This window comes from Conger conger, chromosome 5, assembly GCF_963514075.1.
Source record: "Conger conger chromosome 5, fConCon1.1, whole genome shotgun sequence".
Classification (NCBI taxonomy): domain Eukaryota; kingdom Metazoa; phylum Chordata; class Actinopteri; order Anguilliformes; family Congridae; genus Conger; species Conger conger.
The window spans coordinates 2799770-2824887 of NC_083764.1; the positions used below are offsets into that span (position 1 = coordinate 2799770).

General features: G+C 49.2%; 1 protein-coding gene across 2 annotated transcripts; it reads left to right on the forward strand.

Moving 5' to 3' along the window:
* Positions 1-25118, forward strand: lpgat1 (lysophosphatidylglycerol acyltransferase 1). Of its 2 annotated transcripts, XM_061244047.1 has the most exons (9): positions 1-748; positions 1081-1297; positions 1955-2217; positions 7953-8071; positions 8960-9055; positions 9876-10149; positions 12180-12306; positions 20150-20256; positions 21102-25118. In XM_061244047.1, exons 3-9 carry the CDS (start codon positions 1980-1982, stop codon positions 21251-21253), a joined length of 1113 nt encoding a protein of 370 aa, XP_061100031.1. In that variant the 5' UTR covers positions 1-748; positions 1081-1297; positions 1955-1979; the 3' UTR covers positions 21254-25118. The 2 variants fall into 2 exon arrangements, with proteins under 2 accessions (XP_061100031.1, XP_061100033.1); XM_061244049.1 differs by lacking the exon at positions 1081-1297.

Below are 25118 nucleotides of genomic sequence, written 5' to 3' on the forward strand. Positions count from 1 at the left end.
TCCTGGGGCGGCTGCAAGAGAAAAGATAATCGAATCTCCCATATGAGCAACTATCTGGCAAATTATTACACTGCCCCAGCCGTCGGACTGTCGCCGAGGTCGAACTTGCGATAAAAAAGGAGTTTGACATGGTGTCACTGCCAATGCACCTTTGCATTCGGGTCAGATGCGACAGAAAACGGAAAGGACAACTTTAAAACCCGGACTGTTAGCCCAAATGCTTAGTCGTCTAGCTGGATGCCATGAAGAATCATCCGCGGGTGCACGCATGAAATAAGCAGCTAGGCTGCTAGCCAAGGAATCGCAGTCTGAATTAGCTAACGGAAATGTGGTCCGTTTGCATAAGGAAATGGTAGCTATGATGACTAGGGCCCTGGATATGATACAACTAGCTAGCTAGCTACATATATGACAGGCTGTAGCTAACGTTACTGTCTATTCATATTTTAAGTAGTTGGCTGGTTACTATCATTTGCTGGCTACATCTGCCGGCATTTTCACGGCGGCTCGACTATAAGTTGGATTTAGGGTAACGGTAGGTAGCTAACAGCAAGGTAGCCGTACCGTAAGATATATTTTTTTATTGACGGCACTGGGTCATTTTGTATGCAAACGGGAAATTAACCATTCCAGATTAGCTACAATCGAGAAAGGGAGTTCTTTGTCATGGGAGCCGTTTGGAAGCGAATGGACAACATGCGGAGGAAAGTGTGAAAGCTTGATTCGCCGTTATTCCAGTCGCACCACGGTGAGTAAGTTGGCTGCTGTCCCCAAATCCGAATTTTAGTTGACCGTTAGCTGTACCGGGAAAAGTTGGGGTGAAAAGCCCCGCTGGTGTTCCTTGTCATGTAGCGTTAGTTGGACATTTTAAGCCGTGTCTGGCTGGGTGTCTGACTTGACTAATCCGCACAAATGGCTGGGCAGCTAACGTTAGCCAGCTAGGCAAGTTAGCGGATAACGCTAGATATTTTCAACTCGCTAGCTAGCAAGCCCAGTTAGCGCCTGGGAATGGATGATATTGTGGTTAGCGTCTCTCCTGCTGGCACATATTTAGCTAGTGCACGTCTGTTTGTCCAACAGAGCATCGGCTCTCATTTCCTCGCCGTTTCCCGGTTATCGCCGCTCCCACCATGGGCGCAGCCCCTGCTGCATAGCGCCGGGCCAGGAGACACGGTGTATGCGCCCGGGACCTCCTCGCCTTGGACGGTAATGCGAGGCTTGGAAGAGACTCGATTTGAACCCGGCGTCGGCCTCCGTGCGTGATATTTAACGGCTCTGCACAGACTGCAATATTCAGGTAAATTCCCAAGCTTGTTGTTTGCAACGTTATTTTCGCCTGATGTCAGGTAGCTTTTTATTATCGTGCGTTGTTAGCCACACATGGATTAATCGCGCCGTTTTAATTGAACACATTATTTCCTCGTTTATTATCAGCCGGCAAGTTAACGTTTCTCAACTTAGCAACCAGACCATTTCCGTCACCCACCCAGCTAGCTAGCTAACGGTAGTTTAATAGCTAACGTTTGCTAATAAGCGTTAGCCAACATGAATGCTGACTTTGTGGCTAGCTGAATTACTCTGATTTTAATGACAATTTACAATTAATGTCACTGCTATTGGCAGGATAGTTCTCCAGCTGCGAATTTCTTATGGGCCTTTGATATTCACTGATGGCTACATCCTGCCTAGTAGCTATAACCAGCAGAAGCGCACACGGAGGGCATCTTTCCTCCGTTCAGTCGGTCTGCATTAGCCTGGCTGTTGGGGAAACCGCTGACTAATTATCTATATGCCAGCAAGAAAGTAACGAAAAGGTTGTAAGTGTAGCTGACATGGCGAGTTTAACCCTGCGCAGGGATACGCAGAGCAACGTTTGTATTGACGGCGAAGGAAGGGTTTGTTTGCATATGCAAAAATGTCCTTGCTTCTGTTAACGGTGTGTTTGTCTCCACAGGCGGGGAGACTTCGGGCGACACAGCATGGCTCAGATTTTCGAAGAAGCCCGGAAGGTGGGCTGGATTCTGCTCCGGGCCCTGATACGCTTCGCCTTCATGTTCATAAATAACTGTGTAGCCATACCTTCATACTGCCTGTACCTGCTGGTCCTGCAGCCGCTACGGCTAATGGACAGCCGCGCTTTCTGGCAGATCGAGGGGGTCATGTTTAAGTGGATGCTGGCCATGGTTTCGTCCTGGGGATGGATCGCCGGTTATACAGGTACGGTCTGCGCACGCTGCAGAAACACATTGCCTAGCTGTGCTACCTGACGTGGGAGTTGTTCGTGAATGCGGAGCTTTGAAATGCACTTTGGATTCGGATTTGATTGGCTTACCTGTAAATGCATGTGAACTGCATTGTCTGCAGTGTGTAATTGCTGATAAGAACAGTAATCTTGAGGCAATGACTAACGCAACTGCCATTACCTTGTTTAAAAAGAAAAAGAAAAATCCAAGCCAGGCAAATTTAAAGTACCCCATCGCTGTTAGAATACGTTGACCTTTTGTGTTTTATGTACATAGCCTGCGCGAATGTCTTTCCGTAACAATGGTCCTGCTTGAATATCTGACGGAAGTTGTTTGCGAGTTACTTCAATGGACTCTAATCTGCAAGGGTAGTAATCACTGCGAGTCTCCCGTTTCAGAAAAGGAGGGTTTGAGTTTTGTATGCGCGGGGTGACATTGGGCACCTGTAGCTAATGCGGTGAGACTATGCAGCTTCCTTTCCGAGTCTTAATCTAATTCAGCGCAGACCTGTGTGTCCTCTCCGGGATGTACGTGTTCGACATAACCAGAGGAGGGAGGGTGAATTGGAGACACATGGATCTTGATGTCTGAATGTAGCTCGTCCGTTAAACCCCGTTAACACGGCGCTAGGGCATGGCTTTGTGGTGGTGTTGTGAAACGGGATTATTGTAATGACCAGGCAGGCCTGGTGCTGTTTAGTGGTTTTTACAACCCCAGTTGAGTTTCTCCAATCTCATGCCGTTTTTCGGTGATTATTTGGCAGCGCAGGTTGCATGTTTGGGACATTGGAATGCAGTGGTTTTCTGGACTCTGTGACTTGTTTGATCTGGCTCTCTCTGAACCACAGTGTTCTGTTCCTGGTAATGTGCAGGTGTGCCTGGTTGCATCACTTGTCAGTGTCCTAACTTCTCCAAAAGCGCCATGCCCTTTGTGTGTGTGCTGCGGGCACTGGCATTGCTTCACTCACTCTGGACGAATGGGGCTCTGTCACTGCAAACATTGCACTCATTCACATTTCATTACAGCCATTTAGCTGAGGCTTTTGTCCAATGTGACTTACAGTTGATTGGACTGAGCAGGGGACAATACCCCCTGGAGCAATGTGGGGTTAACACTGGGGCTTGAACCACCAACCTTCCAGGTTCCAGTCGAGCACCTCAGTCGCTAGGCTACCGGCTGCTCACACACATCTTTGGCGTTGTGTTTTTACTACGGAAACATTACATTACGTTATTGGCACTTGGCAGTCGCTCTTATCCAGAGGGACGTACAGTTGATTCGACTAAGCAGGAGAGAATCCTCCCCTGGAGCAACGCAGGGTTAAGGGCCTTGCTCAAGGGCCCAACGGCTGTGCGGATCTTATTGTGGCTACACCGGGATTAGAACCACCGACCTTGCGTGTCCCAGTCATTTACCTTAACCGCTACGCTACAGGCCGCCCCCACATTGACTCCGACACTCCTGAACTGCAGGAGTGAGAGGGAGAAGGCAGGAGAGGGAGAGAGTTTGTGCAGAGAGGCGCTCCTCGCTGCCCCGCGGTGGGTTTGGGACGGCCCCGCGCCCGCTCTGCGTTCCCGCGCGGCGACAAAACGGCGGCGTCTCGGAAACACGGTGCGAGGCGGCGCCTCATTCATCATGCAGAGCCGTGTCCCGTAACACGCGGGGGGGGAGGGTCACCTTTCCGTACTCCGAAAAGTCTGAACTTCTGCCAGAACCTTGTAAAACGAGCTGAGCAGTGGCGGGAGGAGTGTTTTGTGAGGCGCACGTGGAGGGGTCAGAGGTCACCGTTGTTTAGCTTCTCTGCTAGCGGGCTGCGTCTCGAGCGCTGTTGGGTTCTGCGTGCCGCTGCTGGCTGGAATAGCCGCGTGTACGATATATTCGGCAACACGTATGTACGATATATTCAGCCACACGTATGTACGATATATTCAGCCACACGTATGTACGATATATTCAGCCACACGTATGTACGATGTATTCAGCCACACTTATGTACTGTATTCAAGTATTTTCTGGAAGAGTCCATGTTCTGTTTTCGTAGCGGGTTGCTGTTTGATTTCCTCGAGGGGTCGACGGGTCTTTGGAGAGCGGTTGTGAATTCTTCCTGGCGCGGTTGCCGGGAGACGATGTGGGAGGTATAGGCGATAGGGAACGGACCGTGTGTGTGTGTGTGTGTGTGTGTGTGTGTGTGTGTGTGTGTGTGTGTGTGTGTGTGTGTGTGAGAGAGTGGCATGCTGCTGCTAAGCAGTAAAAACCAATGACCCAGCCGGTGATCAAGGCCTAACGGAGAGCCAGGCCATGGTCTCAATGTTCCGGAAAGATTTTGGTCACTGGGCCGTCCCGTCCCGTCCCCAAAATCCCCTTTTAGGAGAATGACAGTCGCAGACTGTTTCTAGTCCTATTTTTATTATTATTATTGCTTTTTAAAATTGGTGTACCCATGGTAACCAGTGATAAACTTTAATAAACAGCAGTTGTGGCTGAAGCCACTGACCACTGCGCTAAACCTTCCCTAGCGCTCGCACTCCTGCTCCCGCCCGGGGTCTGGAGGTGGCAGGGCTGAGCGGGGGGGTGTTATGGGCGTGGGCAGGATACATCCCCCTCTTAGCCAAACAGAACAAGTGTCTGAACATCAGGATTTTCAGCCTAATACCCGCATATGACTCATTTTTATAATTTTCTCACTCTAGAAGCCATTCTTTCTTTCTCATGCAGGTTGTGTAAGTTAATATTAAAGGGGAAGTTCACCCACAATGCGATGCTGGTATTGTTTTACGATCTACTGACGTCACACGCACATACATACACAGCGTGATCAACGTTAAATCACCATTATTTAGCTGATGCTTTTATCCAAAAGGACTTACAGTTGATTAGACTAAGCAGGAGACAATTCTCCCCTGGGGAAATGCAGGGTTGAGGGCCTTGCTCAAGGGCCAAATGGCTACACTGATCTTATCATGGCTACACCGGGGCTTGAACCACCAACCTTCCAGGCCCCAGTCATGTACCTTAGCCACTAGGCTACAGGCACTGGCACGTTAGCCGGTAGGCTACAGGCACCTTAGCCACTAGGCTACAAGCTGCTCCAACGAACATTCTCTTCCCTCCCACTAAAAGCTTCTCCCACACATCTTTGTGTAAAACATTTTTTGTTTTTTTCTTGTGGTAAATGTTGGTCGGTGGGACAGTTGAAAGAAGCTGCAGGGTGTTTGGCTGTGGGGAGGAGGTGCTGGCTGTGGGGAGGAGGTTGGAGGAGGTGCTGGCTGTGGGGAGGAGGTGGGAGGAGGTGCTGGCTGTGGGGAGGAGGTTGGAGGAGGTTCTGGCTGTGGGAAGGAGGTGGGAGGAGGTGCTGGCTGTGGGGAGGTGCTGGCTGTGGGGAGGAGGTTGGAGGAGTTGCTGGCTGTGGGGAGGAGGTGGGAGGAGATGCTGGCTGTGGGGAGCAGGTGATGATGGCTGGATTGTTTGTGCTCCAGGTTCTCTGTGTGTACTCCTCTGTACACGGCTAATCCTCCTGCAGATAAAAACACACTCCCTCCCCCCCCCCCCCCCCCGTTAGCCCCGTACAGACATGTTCCTTTAAAAATGTAAAACACGCTCATTGTGTGTGCGTGTGTGCCTCTGGCTCTGTGCCAGTGCAGCTTAAACACCTCTCTGTTGTGCTGTGGAATTGTTATTCAGAAGAGATCACACCGATGTGCATCCCTCAAACCCATCCTGTTCATATTCAAATCCACCTCCAGCCATATGCTAACGGTGTAGCATTCACATTGTAATTAATCCAGGTCTAAGTGCTTTACTGGCATTACGAACGCAAGCGCTTTTGTCAGCCAAGCATAGATCAGGGAAGAGAATAGAATCGTGTCAATTTCTTATAAACCCGGGTAGTGTCTAAATTATAAATATCATTTTAAAGACATGGATGTCACCAGTGTGTTAGTATTACTGTCCTATTGCATTACACACTGCTCCTTTTGGCCATTGTGACATTGGCCTTCTGACTGTGACATCACTGCTGCGCTATTGGCTCTGCTCCCGTGTGACCCCTGACATGACGACATGATTGGTAGTTGTGATTTCCTGCAGAGTTTGAGTAATTGCTGCTTGGCTCTGAGTTGCGTAACTTAATATTTTCTTAGTTTGGTTTTGGCGGCTTTGTTGACGGTACGCTTATTGACTTAATTCCCGCTACGCTGCTCACAATGTTTTCGCAGACATTAAAACACGAGTTAAAGTACACAAGCGGGTTCATTAAACGCTGAATAAACCCGCCAAATTCACCGTTTGGTTGTCAAAGCTTGGTAGAACTGGAGGTAGAAGTGATTGGTGAAATCCTCAGACTGCGTGGGTGGGTGGAACGCCTGGCGGAACGTTTTCTGAATCGCTTATGACGGACAGCAGGGTGTATCTCAACACCCAGAACATGGAGTCTACACGCGAGGGCTTCTGAAGAAGGTTCTTGTCCGTGGCACGTCCGGGAACGCATGGAACGCTGTGCGGTCACGCCGTCGCTACAGAGCAGCAGCAACAGCCCCTCCTGCCCGGTGATCTGATCTCTGTGCTGTACTACGGGGCGTACGGTGGTTTGGGGTATGGTTTCGTATGGTATGAGGTCAGATAAGATCAAGATCAGATAAGGTCAGGTCAGGACAGGTCAGGTGTTGAGAAAAGCCCAAGTTTTATTTTGAAATCATGTGAATGACGTGCGCACACAGACACGTACACACACTCTCTGTCTCTGGCTCACACACACACACACACACTCTTTGTCTCTCGCTCACAGACGCGGATAATTCAGTTTCCTCTCAGGATCGATGTAGGCCCTAACAGACAGATGATTAGATTAACACGTCCGTTTATCATCAGAACACACGCACCCACAATGCACTGGGGGGGGTTGAGCCGTTTCCCCCTGGGGCTAAACGTCACACCTGTGTGACCCCCCCCCCCACCCCCCCCAGTGCTCTTAACTGTCACGCTGTTGGACTTCGCTCTGTTTGCGGTTAGCAGAGCAGGTGAGGCGTGTTATTAGCAGTGGAAATGACAGTCAGATGAGTCGAGGGAGAGAGGAAGTCAGACAGACAGACAGACAGACAGACAGACAGACAGACAGACAGACAGACAGACAGACAGACAGACAGACAGACAGACAGACAGACAGACAGACAGACAGACAGACAGACAGACAGCGGGAAAGGGGGAGGGAGAGAGAAAGAGACAGAGTTTGCATTCACTTTTTCAGGTCTTGGTGCAGAACTTTGCATAAATGCTGCATGTAAATGCTATGAGAAGTGGGGCTGTGTGACAAACTGGTTCTCATGTCATGCCCTCGTAGTTTCAACTCCCAACAACATTTTCATTTTATCTATTGTTTGTGTGCAGTGATTGGTTGTTTTCTTGCAGTGATGAGGTGCGTTGATGTAAACTGTGTTGTGCTTGGTTTTATGCAGTGATGAGGTCATTCGTTTTTGCAATGATAATGTAAACTCTGCTGTGATTGGTGGTGGTTGTTGTATGCTGCGGTGGATGTAATCTCTGTGCTGTGATTGGTGGTGGTTGTTGTATGCTGCGGTGGATGTAATCTCTGTGCTGTGATTGGTGGTGGTTGTTGTATGCAGCGGTGGATGTAATCTCTGTGCTGTGATTGGTGGTGGATGTTGTGTGCAGCGGTGGATGTAATCTCTGTGCTGTGATTGGTTGTCTCCGCAGTGACTGAGTGGGGAGATGACGTGAGGCCCATCTCGGAGGAGGAGGCGATGGTGCTGGTGAACCACCAGGCGACGGGTGACGTGTGCACGCTCATGATGTGTCTGCAGAACAAGGGCACGGTGAGGGCGGGGCTTCTGCTGCTGGGGGGCGGGGCCTCTGCTGCTGGGGGCGGGGCCTCTGTGCAGTTTGGGGGGGGGGCCTGGTGGAACCCTTCAAGATTCTGACACGCTTGTGACTTTGAAAGTGATCTCAAAAAGAGACTGTACTTTATTTTATTTTTTAATTGCCTGTTCTAATTTTGTAACCTGTAATCCTCAGTTTGAGTTAATATCCAACGATCAAACCCAACGGGGTCAGTTAAAGCCGGTGTCTCTCTCTGCTGATAGACTGTTTGGCTCCGTGTGCAAGCTCTTTGATTTTCTATCGGGCGATGTTGACCCCGTGACCCCTGATTGGGGCGGGCCTCCTGGCCATGTCACTGGTTTCTCCTGATTGGCCGGGTGTCTGATCTCCCTTGATTGGCCGGGTGTCTCTGATCTCCCTTGATTGGCCGGGCGTCTCTGATCTCCTTGATTGGCCGGGCGTCTCTGATCTCCCTTGATTGGCCGGGCGTCTCTGATCTCCCTTGATTGGCCGGGCGTCTCTGATCTCCCTTGATTGGCCTGGCTGTGGCACAGCGCCTGGGCCAGCCTGGAACGGGTCCGAGTCCAGGTTCTGGACAGCTCCCTGGCGTTGTGTCAGAGCGCGCTCAGTGACTTTCCTTCAGGCTGTAAAACACTGGCGGTGACTTCCTCTGTACACCGAGCAGAGCGTTTACAATCCCCACTTCCTTATTCCCCTGTGCAAACAATACGCAGGTGTGTGCGTTAAACTAATCAGCATAAGTGCATGTTTATCTGTATGTTTTGAACTTCCAAATCCAAGCTTATAGAGGGTGCGCATGCTGGGGATGGCTTTTGTTTGGGGTTGAAGGGGCGAGGTCATGACCTCTCTCTCCTCATTGGCAGGTGGTGAGGAAGATGATGTGGCTGATGGACCACGTGTTTAAGTACACAAACTTTGGCCTGGTCTCCCTCATACACGGTGACTTCTTCATCAGACAGGTGTGTGTGTGTGTGTGTGTTTGAGGTTGTGTGTGTGTTATATGCAGGGGAAGGCTCAGTGTGTGTGTGTGTGTGTGTGTGTGTGTTATATCCAGGGTAAGGCTCAGTGTGTGTGTTATATCCAGGGTAAGGCTCAGTGTGTGTGTTATATCCAGGGTAAGGCTCAGTGTGTGTGTTATATCCAGGGTAAGGCTCAGTGTGTGTGTTATATCCAGGGTAAGGCTCAGTGTGTGTGTTATATGCAGGGTAAGGCTCAGTGTGTGTGTTATATCCAGGGTAAGGCTCAGTGTGTGTGTTATATCCAGGGTAAGGCTCAGTGTGTGTGTTATATCCAGGGTAAGGCTCAGTGTGTGTGTTATATGCAGGTAAGGCTCAGTGTGTGTGTTATATCCAGGGTAAGGCTCAGTGTGTGTGTTATATCCTGGGTAAGGCTCAGTGTGTGTGTTATATCCAGGGTAAGGCTCAGTGTGTGTGTTATATCCAGGGTAAGGCTCAGTGTGTGTGTTATATCCAGGGTAAGGCTCAGTGTGTGTGTTATATCCAGGGTAAGGCTCATAGTGTGTGTGTTATATCCAGGGTAAGGCTCATAGTGTGTGTGTTATATCCAGGGTAAGGCTCAGTGTGTGTGTTATATTCAGGGTAAGGCTCAGTGTGTGTGTTATATCCAGAGTAAGGCTCATAGTGTGTGTGTTATATCCAGGGTAAGGCTCAGTGTGTGTGTTATATCCAGGGTAAGGCTCAGTGTGTGTGTTATATCCAGGGTAAGGCTCAGTGTGTGTGTTATATCCAGGGTAAGGCTCAGTGTGTGTGTTATATGCAGGGTAAGGCTCACAGGGACCAGCAGCTGGTGATCCTGAAGGAGCACCTGGAGAAGCGCTACTACAGCCGGGACAGGAAGTGGGTGGTGCTGTTCCCCGAGGGCGGCTTCCTGCGCAAGCGTCGCGACACGAGCCAGACCTTCGCCAAGAAGAACAGCCTCCCGCACCTATCCCACGTCACCCTGCCCCGCCTGGGAGCCACGCAGGTCATCCTCAAAACGCTCGGGCCCCAGCAGGAGAACGGGTCGCTGGGGGTCGGCGACACGGAGCCCACAGGTGAGCCCCCGCCCCCGACAGGAGTTACACAGTGATGTCATTTCCTGTGCCGCCAGGAAGTCTGAGGGCTCGGGAGTATGCTTGTGCTGTCAGAGCTGAACATACACTTAAGCTGTGGCGTGTGTGTGTGTGTGTGTGTGTGTGTGTGTGTGTGTGTGTGTGTGTGTGTGTGTGTGTGTGTGTGTGTGTGTGTGTGTGTGTGTGTGTGTGTGTGTGTGTCTGGATTCTTACTGATGCCCGTGTCTTATGGACTGAGCTGGTTCACTTGTGTTGTGAACTCAGTTTCTCCGTGTCAGAGACAGACATCGTGACTCAGGCAGGCAGACGGCTTATTGAGTTGGTCGGCAAATCACTCAGTCTGGTGAGGTCATGTGACCAAAATTCGCTATGGAGCTTTTTCGCTGTAGCCGTGAGAAATGAATCAAACAGTGTTGTGCTAACTGAGGGTGTTTAACAGCAGCAGGTTATCCAGCGGAATATATCATAATGCCTCCTTTCTGTTCTGTTTCCATCGTGGGGCTGAAAGGCGGAACTGGCAGGTATATTAAACAGATTCCACAGAAAAAACACAACTGCACTGTTACAGAGACCAGGCAGGAGGGAAGAAGTGTCTTTGCGTAATGATCTGATATGTTGGGTATGGCAGCAGGGTAATTTCATTTAAAGGGCTTCTAAATGAACAGCTCAGACCATTAAGCAATATTAAATTTCATATCGTAATTATAAAATTGAATATCCAGGTGCAGTTTCAGTCTGTGCTGCTCTGTGGTATTGTGTGATGCGTGTGTGCATATGCGAGTGTGTGCATTTTAGTGACCTTACATTTAAAAAGCTAAATCTGCTATCTGGGTCCTGTCTCCCTGGCAGTGTGTGGGGAGGGTGTGTCGGGGGGGGGTGGTTGCTATGGGGGTGTCTGTGTTGCTGTCCAGTGCTTTAGGATCACAGAAAGTTTCCTTGGGCGATTTTCCCATAATTCATCCTGAGCAGAATTGTGCAGGGATTGAACTGGGGCAGGCTGGGTGATGGTGTCTCTCTGTCTCTCTCTCTTTCCCTCTCTCTGGGCCGGGGGGTGGTGTTTGCATGTGGCTCAGGGTAACGGGTAATACAGGAATGTATGTAAAGCAGGGGCTGATAGCTCCGCCCCCCGTGAGGAGCCCCGTGAGAGCTCTGTGTTCCGGCACAGGAGCGGGAATTCTGTACTCTGTGTTCTGGAATTCTGTGTTTCTGTACTGCAGCAGGAATTCTGTACTACATCTCCGGTACACATTGAGTGTGCGGAATGTCTGCTCCTATATACCACAAGACAGAGAGAGAGTGCAGAATTCCAGAACAGTAAGAGTATGGGATTGGTGTCCCTGCTCGAGGTTTGGCTCTTGGCCGGAGGGGAGCTTCATCTGGTCTTAGTGACGAGCTTCCCAGACCCGGCTCCTCCCAGCTGATATTCCCAGCGCTGATCTGGCTCTGTGTAGTTCATTACTTTAGAGCTCTAGCTGATTGTGTTTACTGGCACTCTGTACACAAACGCACTTCTGTTTACGCTGCTGAAATTCTGCTTGCCAGTTCCTCCAGCTGACAGTTCCAATAAAATAAATTATCTGAAAGCCATGGTTTTACTATTGTGTGTTATATTTATTTGCAAAAAATCGAATTAAAGTTTTATTGTTTGCAATGGTCATGCCAGTTGTATCATTGGCATAATTGTGCTTTTGTTAGAGACAGGCTGTAGCTTCCATGTGTCAATGTGTGTCTGTGCTGTGCACCTGTGCCTTTCAATTCCTGTAGGAAGTGGTCAGAGATCCTTCACTGTCAGATGTCTAATTGCTCCTGCTCTCTCTCTCTCCCTCTCTCCCTCTCCTCCCTCTCTCTCCCCCTCTCCCCCCTCTCTCTCTCCCTCCCCCTCTCCCTCTCCCTCTCCCTCTCCCCCTCTCTCTCTCTCTCTCTCTCTCTCTCTCTCTCTCTCCCTCCCTCCCTCTCTCCCTCCCTCTCTCTCTCTCCCTCTCCCTCCCTCCCTCCCTCTCTCCCTCCCTCAGTGCGGAAGCCACGGGGGCTGCAGTGGGTGGTGGACATCACCATTGCGTACCCTAACGCCCGGCCCATGGACATCCAGACCTGGATCTTTGGGTACAGAGACCCTACAGTCACGCACGTGCACTACAGGTGAGCCCCCCCCCCCCCCCTCTCTACTGCCCTGGAGCCTGTTTCTGTGTGTTTGTGGAGGGTCAGTGTTGGAGCACCGTGTCTGGGTCAGTCCAACTGGGGTCAGTGACCAACAGCATTTTGCCTTGCCAGACATCCTGGGGACCTCTCTCTTTCCTTCTCTTGTTCTCTCTCTCTCTCTCTCTCTCTCTCTCTCTCTCTCTCTCTTGTGCTCCCTCTCTCTCTCAGATTAAGACCACAGGCTGATTAAGGTGGTAATTATACTGCTTGAGTTTCAGAGCTCCATACAGGGACTCACACACACACACACACTCTCTCTCACACACACACACTCCCTCACACACTCCCTCTATCTCACACACACACACACACACACAAACACACACTCACTCACACACACTCACACACACATTCTCTCACACACTCACACACTCTCACACACACACTCTCACACACATACACTCACACTCTCTCTCACACTCACACGCACACACACACTTCGAGCCTGATGGAGCTGTTAGCTGTTTTGTTCTCTAATCCCTTTCTCCCTCCATCTTTCTTTCCCCATCTCTCTCTTCTCATTTCTCTCCCTTTCATCTCTCTCTCTCTCTCAGGAAGTCTTTCGCTTTGTCTGTTTCACTATGATATTCAGTTGCAGTGCAGTGTGCTGGGTTGTGTTAATATGATGCTGATATCTTGTATTTCAGAGTTATAGCTGGTTTCAGGAGGCTGTGTGTGTGTGTGTGTGTGTGTGTGTGTGTGTGTGTGTGTGTGTGTGTGTGTGTGTGTGTGTGTGTGTGTGTGTTTGGAGAGCTGATTTTCAGCGCTAGCCATGTTAGCGGTCCTGTCTGTGAGATCATGGCTCAGAGCGTAATCAGCGGAGCTGCTGACTGTGCGTAGTCTGGCCCTTATTCGTCCGGCAGACGGGCGCTGAATCTGCAGTGAAACAGGGTGACTAGTGCTATTCCCAACAGCGCGCTGTTAGCATTTTTCCCGTTAGCGCACCGTTAGCATTATTCTCGTTAGCGCGCCGTTAGCATTATTCTCGTTAGCGTGCCATTAGCATTATTCTCGTTAGCGTGCCATTAGCATTATTCTCGTTAGCGCACCGTTAGCATTATTCTCGTTAGCGTGCCATTAGCATTAGTGCTAAGAATGACAGAACCTCAGAGAGGGGTCTCTGACCCTCTCAGGCCACTGAACTCCATCAGCGTTCACGGTTTACATTTCCTTGTGTTCGTCTGGACTGTGTTTCAGCAACAGTGTGTGTGTGTGTGTGTGTGTGTGTGTGTGTGTGTGAGTGTCTGCCTGAGAGTGTCTGCATGTGTGAGAGTGCGTGTGTCTGTGTGTGTGCATGTTTGTTTGTTTGTAGTATGAGTGTGCATGCATTGTGTGTGTGTGTGTGTGTGTGTTTGTGGTGGGTTTATGGTGAGTGTGTGTGTGTGTGTGTTTGTGGTGGGTTTATGGTGAGTGTGTGTGTGTTTGTGGTGGGTTTATGGTGAGTGTGTGTGTGTGTGTGTGTGTGTGTGTGTGTTTGTGGTGGGTTTATGGTGAGCGTGTGTGTGTTTGTGGTGGGTTTATGGTGAGTGTGTGTGTGTGTGTGTGTGTATTTGTGGTGGGTTTATGGTGAGTGTGTGTGTGTGTGTGTTTGTGGTGGGTTTATGGTGAGTGTGTGTGTGTGTGTGTGTGTGTGTGTGTTTGTGGTGGGTTTATGGTGAGTGTGTGTGTGTGTGTGTGTATGTGTGTGTGTGTGTGTTTGTGGTGGGTTTATGGTGAGTGTGTGTGTGTGTGTATGTGCGTGGGTTTATGGTGAGTGTGTGTGTGTGTGTGTGTGTGTGTGTGTGTTTGTGGTGGGTTTATGGTGAGTGTGTGTGTGTTTGTGATGGGTTTATGGTGAGTGTGTGTGTATGTGTTTGTGGTGGGTTTATGGTGAGTGTGTGTGTGTGTTTGTGGTGGGTTTATGGTGAGTGTGTGTGTGTGTGTGTGTGTGTGTGTGTTTGTGGTGGGTTTATGGTGAGTGTGTGTGTATGTGTTTGTGGTGGGTTTATGGTGAGTGTGTGTGTTTGTGGTGGGTTTATGGTGAGTGTGTGTGTGTGTGTGTATTTGTGGTGGGTTTATGGTGAGTGTGTGTGTGTGTGTGTTTGTGGTGGGTTTATGGTGAGTGTGTGTGTTTGTGGTGGGTTTATGGTGAGTGTGTGTGTGTGTGTGTGTGTTTGTGGTGGGTTTATGGTGAGTGTGTGTGTGTTTGTGATGGGTTTATGGTGAGTGTGTGTGTATGTGTTTGTGGTGGGTTTATGGTGAGTGTGTGTGTGTGTGTTTGTGGTGGGTTTATGGTGAGTGTGTGTGTGTGTGTGTGTGTGTTTGTGGTGGGTTTATGGTGAGTGTGTGTGTGTGTGTGTGTTTGTGGTGGGTTTATGGTGAGTGTGTGTGTGTGTGTGTGTGTATTTGTGGTGGGTTTATGGTGAGTGTGTGTGTGTGTGTGTTTGTGGTGGGTTTATGGTGAGTGTGTGTGTTTGTGGTGGGTTTATGGTGAGTGTGTGTGTGTGTGTGTGTGTGTTTGTGGTGGGTTTATGGTGAGTGTGTGTGTGTGTGTGTATGTGCGTGGGTTTATGGTGAGTGTGTGTGTGTGTTTGTGGTGGGTTTATGGTGAGTGTGTGTGTGTTTGTGATGGGTTTATGGTGAGTGTGTGTGTATGTGTTTGTGGTGGGTTTATGGTGAGTGTGTGTGTGTGTGTGTTTGTGGTGGGTTTATGGTGAGTGTGTGTGTGTGTGTGTGTGTTTGTGGTGGGTTTATGGTGAGTGTGTGTGTGTGTGTGTATTTGTGGTGGGTTTATGGTGAGTGTGTGTGTGTGTGTGTTTGTGGTGGGTTTATGGTGAGTGTGTGTGTTTGTGGTGGGTTTATGGTGAGTGTGTGTGTGTGTGTGTGTGTGTGTGTTTGTGGTGGGTTTATGGTGAGTGTGTGTGTGTGTGTATGTGTGTGTGTGTTTGTGGTGGGTTTATGGTGAGTGTGTGTGTGTGTGTGTGTGTGTGTGTGTGTGTTTGTGGTGGGTTTATGGTGAGTGTGTGTATGTGCGTGTGTGTTTGTGGTGGGTTTATGGTGAGTGTGTGTGTGTGTTTGTGTGTGTGTGTGTTTGTGGTGGGTTTATGGTGAGTGTGTGTGTTTGTGGTGGGTTTATGGTGAGTGTGTGTGTATGTGTGTGTGTGTTTGTGGTGGGTTTATGGTGAGTGTGTGTGTGTGTGTGTGTGTGTGTGTGTGTGTGTGTGTGTGTGTGTGTGTGTGTGTGTGTGTGTGTGTTTGTGGTGGGTTTATGGTGAGTGTGTGTGTGTGTGTTTGTGGTGGGTTTATGGTGAGTGTGTGTGTGTGTGTGTGTTTGTGGTGGGTTTATGGTGAGTGTGTGTGTGTGTGTGTTTGTGGTGGGTTTATGGTGAGTGTGTTTGTGTGTATGTGTGTATATGTGTGTGTGTTTGTGGTGGGTTTATGGTGTGTGTGTGTGTGTGTGTGTGTGTATGTGTTTGTGGTGGGTTTATGGTGAGTGAGTGAGTGAGTGAGTGAGTGAGTGAGTGAGTGAGTGAGTGAGTGAGTGAGTGAGTGAGTGAGTGAGTGAGTGAGTGAGTGAGTGAGTGAGTGAGTGAGTGAGTGAGTGAGTGAGTGAGTGAGTGAGTGAGTGAGTGAGTGAGTGAGTGAGTGAGTGTGTGTTTGTGGTGAGTGTGTTTGTGTTTATATGTGTGTGTTTGAGGTGGGTTTATGGTGTGTGTGTGTGTGTGTGTGTGTGTGTGTGTGTGTGTGTGTGTGTTTGTGGTGGGTTCATGGTGAGTGTGTAATTAGCGCTGTGTAAACACACTCTGTGCTGGCGGGTTAGGGTTATTCCGGCCCTTTCCCCAGGAATCTGGGAATGACCCAGCGGTTTGTTTATTCCCGGCGTTCGTTCCTCTCTGCCGGGGACGCCATCTCACCTCGGTAAAGAGACACGGATCAAATCTCACCACACACAGATTTGTGTAAACCATCTACAGACACGGCAGTCTGTACTGGAGTCTGTGGCCCGACAGACAGACCGTATCCTCACTGACTCTGTCACAACAAGCCGTCTGTGGTTAGAATGAGGATAATGAACAGACCGACCTGCTTGTTGACTGACATACAGACCTCTGTGTGACACGGTGGGATTGTGTCTCATTTACTAGCACTTATTTCTTTATTTGAATTGGAACCTCTCACTGTCTCTCTCACTCCCTCCACCTCCATCCTTCTCTTTTTCTCTCTCCCTCTCTTTTTCCCCTTTCTCCCTTTCTCCCTCTCTTTCTCCCTCTCTTTCTCCCTCTCTTTCTCCCTCTCCCTCTCCCTCTCTCTCACTCTCCCACTCTCCCTCTCTCACTCTCCCTCTCCCTCTCCCTCTCTCCCTCTCTCTGAGTGTGTTGTAATGGGTGACGTCTCTCTAGCTCTGTTGTAGTGGGTAAGTGATAGCTTACATTAGCCGCTCTGATGTTACCTGTAACGATGCCGTCTTACTGTCGGACATTTCCAGAAACGCTCCCCTGCCCACCCACCCTGCGACTGCCACGCGATTGGTTAAGCACACACAGTTGGTTGGTGTGTGAAATGGCGGTTGGTTCCTTGCCAGGGGGGGTCGGTTGGGGGTTGAGCTGCTCTGATGTTTGTGGTCGTTTCTCGAGTGTTTTCCTCTGATTCCGTTTTGCATCTAAAGTGGTGTGAAGGGGCTGTCTCATTAGTTGCCATGGAGCCCACAAGGTGAGGGGGAGGGGGGTGGGTGGTTGTGTGATGTGATTATAGGGGGGGGGGGGGGGGTAGGACTATAGGACTGTGTGCTTTATTTGGACAGGACCCTTAGTTGTGTGTTTTGATTGGATGGAGCCTTGCTCCGTGATTGGGTGGAGCTTATGGCTCTTTTGAGTGAAGCGATCATGGAGATTTACCTAAAATGGATGAACCCAAAAACACAGGAGACCGGACCGACCTCGCTCCACTGGAGCCAGAAGCCCTGGTCTGTCTCCACATCGACATGTCCGAGCTGGAGACTGGATTTCCTCACACCTCTCCCTCACACTGAGGAAGTCTGCCAGTGTCTTAAAAATCAAATTGCTCCGTGACAAAGAATGTCTGACCCCCCGGGGCGCCCCAGAGCCTTCTGGGTGTTTTCCGCTCAGTCCGTTTCTGATAAACAGCTGCTGACAAACGATCCTGATTTTAATGATATAATGATAATGTGTTAATTAGCTGATGTTTTTATCCACAGCGACTGACAGTTGATTAGACTAAGCACGGGGCAGTCCCCCCTGGAGCAATGCAGCAGCTGCACTGATCTTACAGTAGCTACGCTGGGGCTTGAACGCCAACCTTCCAGGGTCCCGGTCATGTACCTTAGCCACTCGGCTACAGGCACCTTAGCCACTAGGCTACAGCACCTTAGCCACTAGGCTACAGGCACCTTAGCCACTAGGCTACAGGCGCCTTAGCCACAAGGCTACAGGCGCCTTAGCCACAAGGCTACAGGCGCCTTAGCCACTAGGCTTCAGGCACCTTAGCCACTAGGCTACAGCACCTTAGCCACTAGGCTACAGGCGCCTTAGCCACTAGGCTACAGGCGCCTTAGCCACAAGGCTACAGGCGCCTTAGCCACAAGGCTACAGGCGCCTTAGCCACTAGGCTACAGGCGCCTTAGCCACTAGGCTACAGGCGCCTTAGCCACTAGGCTACAGGCGCCTTAGCCACTAGGCTACAGGCGCCTTAGCCACTAGGCTACAGGCGCCTTAGCCACTAGGCTACAGGCGCCTTAGCCACTAGGCTACAGGCGCCTTAGCCACAAGACTACAGGCGCCTTAGCCACTAGGCTACAAGATTGTGGATGCTTTTCTTTTTTTTCTTTTCTTTTTTCCTGAATCAGGTAGAATCATCCAGACACATTCCAGGAGAGATACATGCACACACACACACACACACACACACACACACACACACACACACACACACCCCCCTCCAGCTGTGTGTCAGGCGCTGGGCCTGCCATAGCCTCGAGCTGTAAAATTAGCCGTTAGCGCGGCTCACTGTTAAATATAGACTCACAGGAGTGTGTGATCTGGGGATGAATGTGTTTGCTGAACACAAAGAACCGGAGAATGACTCACTGTTATCCTGAATAAAGAGCTCCACTCCGAACGCTGGGATTGCACACGGACTTCTGGAGTCGGGGAACAGCCGGTAACGCCGTCACGTCAGAAACGGGAAGTGGGGAAAACGGGCGGGAAAATGTACCACCAGAATCCAGCAGCTTTTTCCTGAACAAATAACGTAACGGTGGGGGGAATCACGGGCGATGGTCCCGGTGTTTACTGCAGCCATCGGTGTTCCTGGTGGAGAGGGGACCTTTGTCCCAGGTGCAACAGTACACCCACGTGTCCTAAACACGGTCACAGTCCCAAACCTGCCCCCGTGTTCCAGACACACACAAACCCCCCGTGTCCTTACCTGCACCAGTCTCACACACACACACACACACACGTATGCACACAGGGGCGATGTTTAGTGTATAGTAGATCCGTTTTTTTGCCTGGGAGGCGTTTTCTTTGAAGTGTTACAGTTTCACAGCGATATTCCAATGCATCCAGTGACATCACCACACCCACTGTGAGTTTCACACACATCCACTGTGACATCACTGTATCCACTGTGACATCACCACACCCACTGTGGGTTTCACACACTTCCACTGTGACATCACTGCATACACATCCACTGTGACATCCATTGTGAGTGTCGCGCATCCACTGTGACCATGTTGCACACACACACACACACACACACACACACACACACACACACACACACACACACACACACACACCATCAGACATCAGAGACGGGGCTGTGAATATTTCAGCTCTTTACAAATGGCTTCCTCACCGGAGTCCAGAAGCTAAACGCTGGAAGCACCTCTTAAGTGCCGTAAACTAGAGCCTTCGCGTGCTGGCTTGGGTTACCGTAGAGATCGCTTTCCAAAGGGGCGGGGCCTGTAAGGACAGCCGTGCTCAGTTGGGCTCGAGATCATGAGCTGTCTGTGCGATGACTTTTAAAAGTGTGTGAGCGATCCATATCGAAATGTCTAGTGTGTAAAGTTTCTAAAACCATGATCAGATCAGAACTATCTTCGGGACAGACCAATAGCCAACGCCCTCTTTCCGGTTATGACCCGGTTCTTGCCCGTAAATAACTGTCCAGCCAGATGTTCTCATTCGTCTGTCTTCGTCCTGTTCCCATATCCCTCACAAATTACCCAGCATGCTCCTCTCTGAGCCAATCAGCGCATCAGCATCTAACTAACCAAACTACCGCTGCCCCCCATCAGGAAATTCCCCGAAAGCAAATTTCCCCGAAAATTTTAGCAGCGAGACATTGTAGGGAATTTTGCCAAAACGCTTTTGCCTTTAACCTTTTTGTCTTGTCTTCAGTACATTGCTCGTCAGTAACGGGGCTTGGGGTTATTGTGCAGCCGTGTGTGTTGGGAGAACAGGGTGTCCCCGCCTTCAGACCATAACCTCTATCCGGTTTGAAGGTGATGTGCAATTCGGGAAATGCGCCTTTGCTTAATGCCTGGCGACATCTGCTGGCGGAGACCGGAACTGCAAGTCTGTTTCATTGTGGCTGGGCTGGGCTGGGCTGGGCTGGGCCGGGCCGGGCCGGGCTGGGCTTCCGGGGCGGGGGCGGGGGCGGGGGCGGGGGGGGTTGGGGGTGTTGGGCTGGGCTGGTCCAGTCCAGCAGGCCTCAGTGCCAGGTTTGAGGTTTGATTTTGGGCTCTGGTACTGATGCTCCCCGCTCCGTCTCTCTGCAGGGTCTACCCCATTAAAGACGTTCCCATGGAAACAGAACTCCTCACAGACTGGCTGTACCAGAGGTTCGTGGAGAAGGAGGACCTCCTGGCACACTTCTACCAGACAGGTCAGTCATCTCTCTCTCTGTCTACCACTCCCCTGTCTCCCTCCCTCCCTCCCTCCCTCCGTCTCTCTCTCTCTCACGCTGTCAGGGTGCTCCTGGCACTGATGCCTGTTGCCAGGTGATGTCTGTTGCTAGGTGACCCCTGCCAGGAGCGGGAGTAGGTTTGTGGGTCAGAGAGGGGAGGGGGGGGAGGCTGTCCCCCTGGGGGGGGGGGGCCTTTAATCTGAGCAGCCATGCACACACAGCCGTCGCCCCCTGGGTTACACACACACTCACACACACACACACACTCACACGCACACTCACACGCACACTCACACGCTCACACACACACTCACACACGCATACACACATGCATACACACATGCACACACACACATACACACGCATACACACACGCATACACACACACACACACACACACACATATACACACGCACACACGCACACACACATACACACACACACACACTGCAGGTGTGTCTGCGTCTGTTAATTATGATGAAATTACTGCCACTACAGACCCGTTTCAGATGCTTTATAAATGACTTCTGTTCATTGTACTGTTTGTCAGTGTACCATTGAGGAGAAAACAATATAGGCTCATGGGATATGTAGTTTTTGAGTATAGCCTATAGCCTAGTGGCTAAGGTGCTTGACTGGGACCCAGAAGGTTGATGGTTCAAGCCCCAGTGTGGCCACAGTAAGATCTGAGCAACTGCCTGGCCCTTGAGCAAAGCAAGAGGAAGCTGTTTCAGATGATGCACGTGTGTTTGCATTAGTATTACTACTGATAATCGCTTTTTTGGATGATGATGTAATAGTTTATTTTCCCTTGCTCTCCCCAGGTGCTTTCCCTCCGCCTAAGGGTCAGAAGCAGGCCGTTTCTAAGGAGATGACCCTTGACCCCGTGTGGCTGTGTGTGATCCAGTCGCTGGCGTTTGCGTCGGGCTACATGTGGTACAGTGTGCTTCAGTACTTCTACTGCTGCCTGTTCTGATTGGCCAGCTCCGCCCCCGGTCACTCTGCTAACCAATCACCATCCTCCTGAGGTTTGAATGTAAATTAGCCACGCCCAGGGAGGCGCCACCAAACGGAACAATTCTGTGCGGAATTTCCTCCGAGCGCCCGTACGCAACGCACACACACCCAAACACACACACACACACACACACACCCAAACACACACAGACATATACACACACTCACCCAAACAGACATATACACACACACATACACACACACACACACACACACGTAGACAAGCAAACATGCCCACGCACACTTTGACACAAGCATACGCACACAAACGTAGACATACACACACACACTCTCTCTCACACACACACACACACACACACACACACTACTAAACTCAAAGGCTCAGGGTTAACCTGGAGAAGGATGTGGATACTGAAGCCCCGCCCCCTGTAGGACGATGTGAGAGGAGGCCCCGCCTTCCTCCCAGGCCCTGCCCACTTCCTGCCCCTCCCCTCCGCAGCTCGCCCTGGGACAGGGGGCATTCTGGGACACCTGGACCTCCACGACCCCTCCCCTCACCTGGGTCAGCCTCATCCTCCCCGCCCCTCCCTCCTCGATTGCACTATAGATCCGTACTGCCCCCCCCAGCCCTCCTCCAAAACCCAGCGTCTTTTAAAACAACACGCACTGCAATACGATTTTATTTTCTGTCTTTATGGATTATTGTTGTTGTTGCGCGTCTTATTTTTTATTTTTTAAACGTTTATTTTAGACCGTACCCCTGCAAATTGCCTCAGGTGTACGGTGTCCCCCCTGTTTACACTGGTCAGCCATTTTAAGACTAACCTGGGGAGGTCAGGGAGGGGGCTGGAACGGACCCCCCCCAGACGCACTGATGAAGGAGCGCTGATGGTGTGTAGCCCCCCCTCAACCCCCCCCGCCGCCGGGACCTGTTCTCCTGCCACTCTGCTTCAAACTACATTTTAAAAAAACTACAAAAAAAATAAATGTAAAAAAAAAAAAGAAAAGAAAAAGACAAAAAAAGACTTTTCGACACCTCCCCCCGTCAGCCAACAAAGACATTGGCGGTCACTGATTTTAACAAAAAAAACAAAAAATTGATGGGATAACAGAAATGGCTGTTTATGCCAAGCCGCGGCAGACTGCTGTGCTCACTAATGTGTAAGCCATACACACTTACAGTCCGTGGAACTGCGATCGACGACCAAAAAAAGAGAATGGACTTTTTAAAAATGAAACTACCAAAACCGCGCGTTTAAAAAAACTAGGTTTTTTTTCCCCCCTGTACCCTTTGCTTTCCTGCATTGTTAAACCCAGATTTCGCAGACAGGACTTTGTAGGTGTTCTTACTGTAAATTTTAACAGCATAACCTGCCTATGTGAGTGTGTGAGATTCCTGTTCTTTTTGTTTTGATTTCGTTTGTTTATTTTATTTCCCCGTGTAATCATTGCAGTTCGCTAAGTGAAGTCCCGATTACTGATGAATGCACAGTTGGCTGTCAGATATTTCTTCTTCTTTTGAAATTACTTGAAATGTTGTCCGAGTCCTGATATGTTCAATCTTGTACAAAGAGCCAGGCAGGAAATCCATGTTTATTTGACTAGAACCGTCGTTTTATGTCTAATGCTTCTGTTTTAGTTTGAAATACCATGAATGTTTAAAAGGTGTAGACCTGTCATAACTAAGTGGGTTTTTTTGTTGTTTTTTTTAATATAATTTTTCTCAGACAGTCTTGACGGTTTCAGCAGCTCCGTATCTTTCCACAATTTGCTTCCACGAACGCGTGCCATGTACAATAATGGTGGCGTTTTACCGATAGCAAAAAAAATTTAACCCGCAAGAAATGTAATGCGTGAACCAGTAATGTTTGTGATTCGTGTTCTGTCCGTTTACATGCCTACATTTTAAAAAAGTGACCCAAATATCAAAGAATATGTTAGAACATGTTAGGGAATGATTATCCTTAATCAGTAAAACCGTCGCTTGCCCTGGTGAACAACAAAATTGTTGTTAAAATATGTATGGAAAGGTTTTTTTTTTTTTTTTTTACCTCTAGGAATTCAACTTATAGGAATTGTCAACGTAGTCCGTTTAAAACCGTAATGTACGGTTGCGATGCGCAAATCACCTGGTGTGTAAGCTGCCATTTTAGATGAGCACCTGACCGTAAAGATGCCAAGCAGTTTGAAAGCAGTGCATTGTGGGTCCGTTTACAACATTAATGGCAGTTCATGTCAAAAATTCCGTTGGGAGTTTGCGAAACACGCAAGTCTCTTTTTCAGATAAATGGACAGTGATTATGGCCCTTGTTGTCTGGACACATGGCTGTAGACAAATTAGGAGTCTTAAAGTATATCAGAGTTGTGGATAATCGTTTTTTGCTATCTAGCTTGTCATTTTAGGAGACGTTTCGTGGCTGGATATAAACAAAATATTTGACAAATCTCCTCGAGGGTTGTAGCTAATACACGTCCTTTCAGTTCGGGTGAAATGAAGGGAAATGTTAACTTACATTGACTTATTGAAAACCACTTAACTATTTCATTTTCGCATTTTAACAGTATTGAATGGTGTCGTTCGGCCACTCCCGTCCGTATCATTTCCTTGTCAGTGGTGTCAGGTCAGTGAATTCCGTTTGAATTAGTTTCGTAACCCAAGCTGGGCAAAACATTGAAGGGGGCGACCAACAGCATTAAAGAGGTAGTAAATTGCCCGTGATGACATTGGAAATGTCCTCGTCTCAGAGTTCTGTAAGACCAATAAGGTGTAGTTTTCGCATTCGCAGCTCGCTGAAATGTTTACTTGTTTCGCCGGAAATTGCTGTTTTGCACTGTCCACTAAGAACCAGAAACGAGCCACCGTGGCGCAAACGGAGAATTGGCTCGCAGTGTGGTGTGATTTAGCCGATAAGCTAACCCCAGTTTACGCTCTTCGTGCTCAGACCCTGGTTTATAAGTACATGTCGTTCGTTATAAATGGAGAGTTCGTTGCCACAAAGACCCCAACCGTTTGGCCTCGCATCTCCTCAGCCATAATCAATTGCATTGGTTTGATTTATGCAGGAAAGCCCATTTCCACAGTAGCCTCCCTTGTGGGCTGACGAAGTTGTTTTTGTTTAGTGTTTTATAAGCTGGAAGAATGATTCTGACCTGTTAGTTCGGGTGGGGTGGGGTCTGAAGGGAATGGTCTAGTCTGACAAATGATGTTGACGTCGCAGCCACTTAAGTGGTTCGTTTGCGTTAGTTTTCATGTGATTCTGATGGAATTCATGTCATTTGTTTTTTTTTTGGTTGTTTTTTTCATTTTTTCATTTTTTTGTGCAAATAAAGGAAGTCTCGTCCAACTCCCCAGTGAAAGCCGTGGTTTGAATCGTTGTCTCGTATGGGCTTGGCTGCTTTGACGGCTGAATACAAGCTGTCAGCTGAACCCGTTTGCGTTTTGTGGGCTGGTTTTTGAAGGTGATGGTTGGACCAGGACACTTGACCAACGTCTCTGTGGATTTAAGAGGCACAGAGGAGACCCACAGCTCCAGGCAGGACACCCAAAATGTCCTGGGAGAAAGCTTTCACCAGTCTGTCTCATGGCTATTGTGCTCATCTTGGAAAACCGACTGTTTATCAACCATAGTCATTGGAAATAGTGTTAATGTTTTTGTTTAGTTTAAAAAAAAAAAAAAAGATTATTATTATTTCTTTATATTTATGAAGAATGAAAGGAGGTGTCTGAACTTTGGGAGCTGAGTCACATTTTACTGGTTTAAAAAAAAATAAACAAAAATAAATGAGTTTCAAGATTGTTGTCTGTCGCATTTCAAAAAAAGCAAAACCCTGTTTCACAAAATATTGCCAATTCAATAAATCTT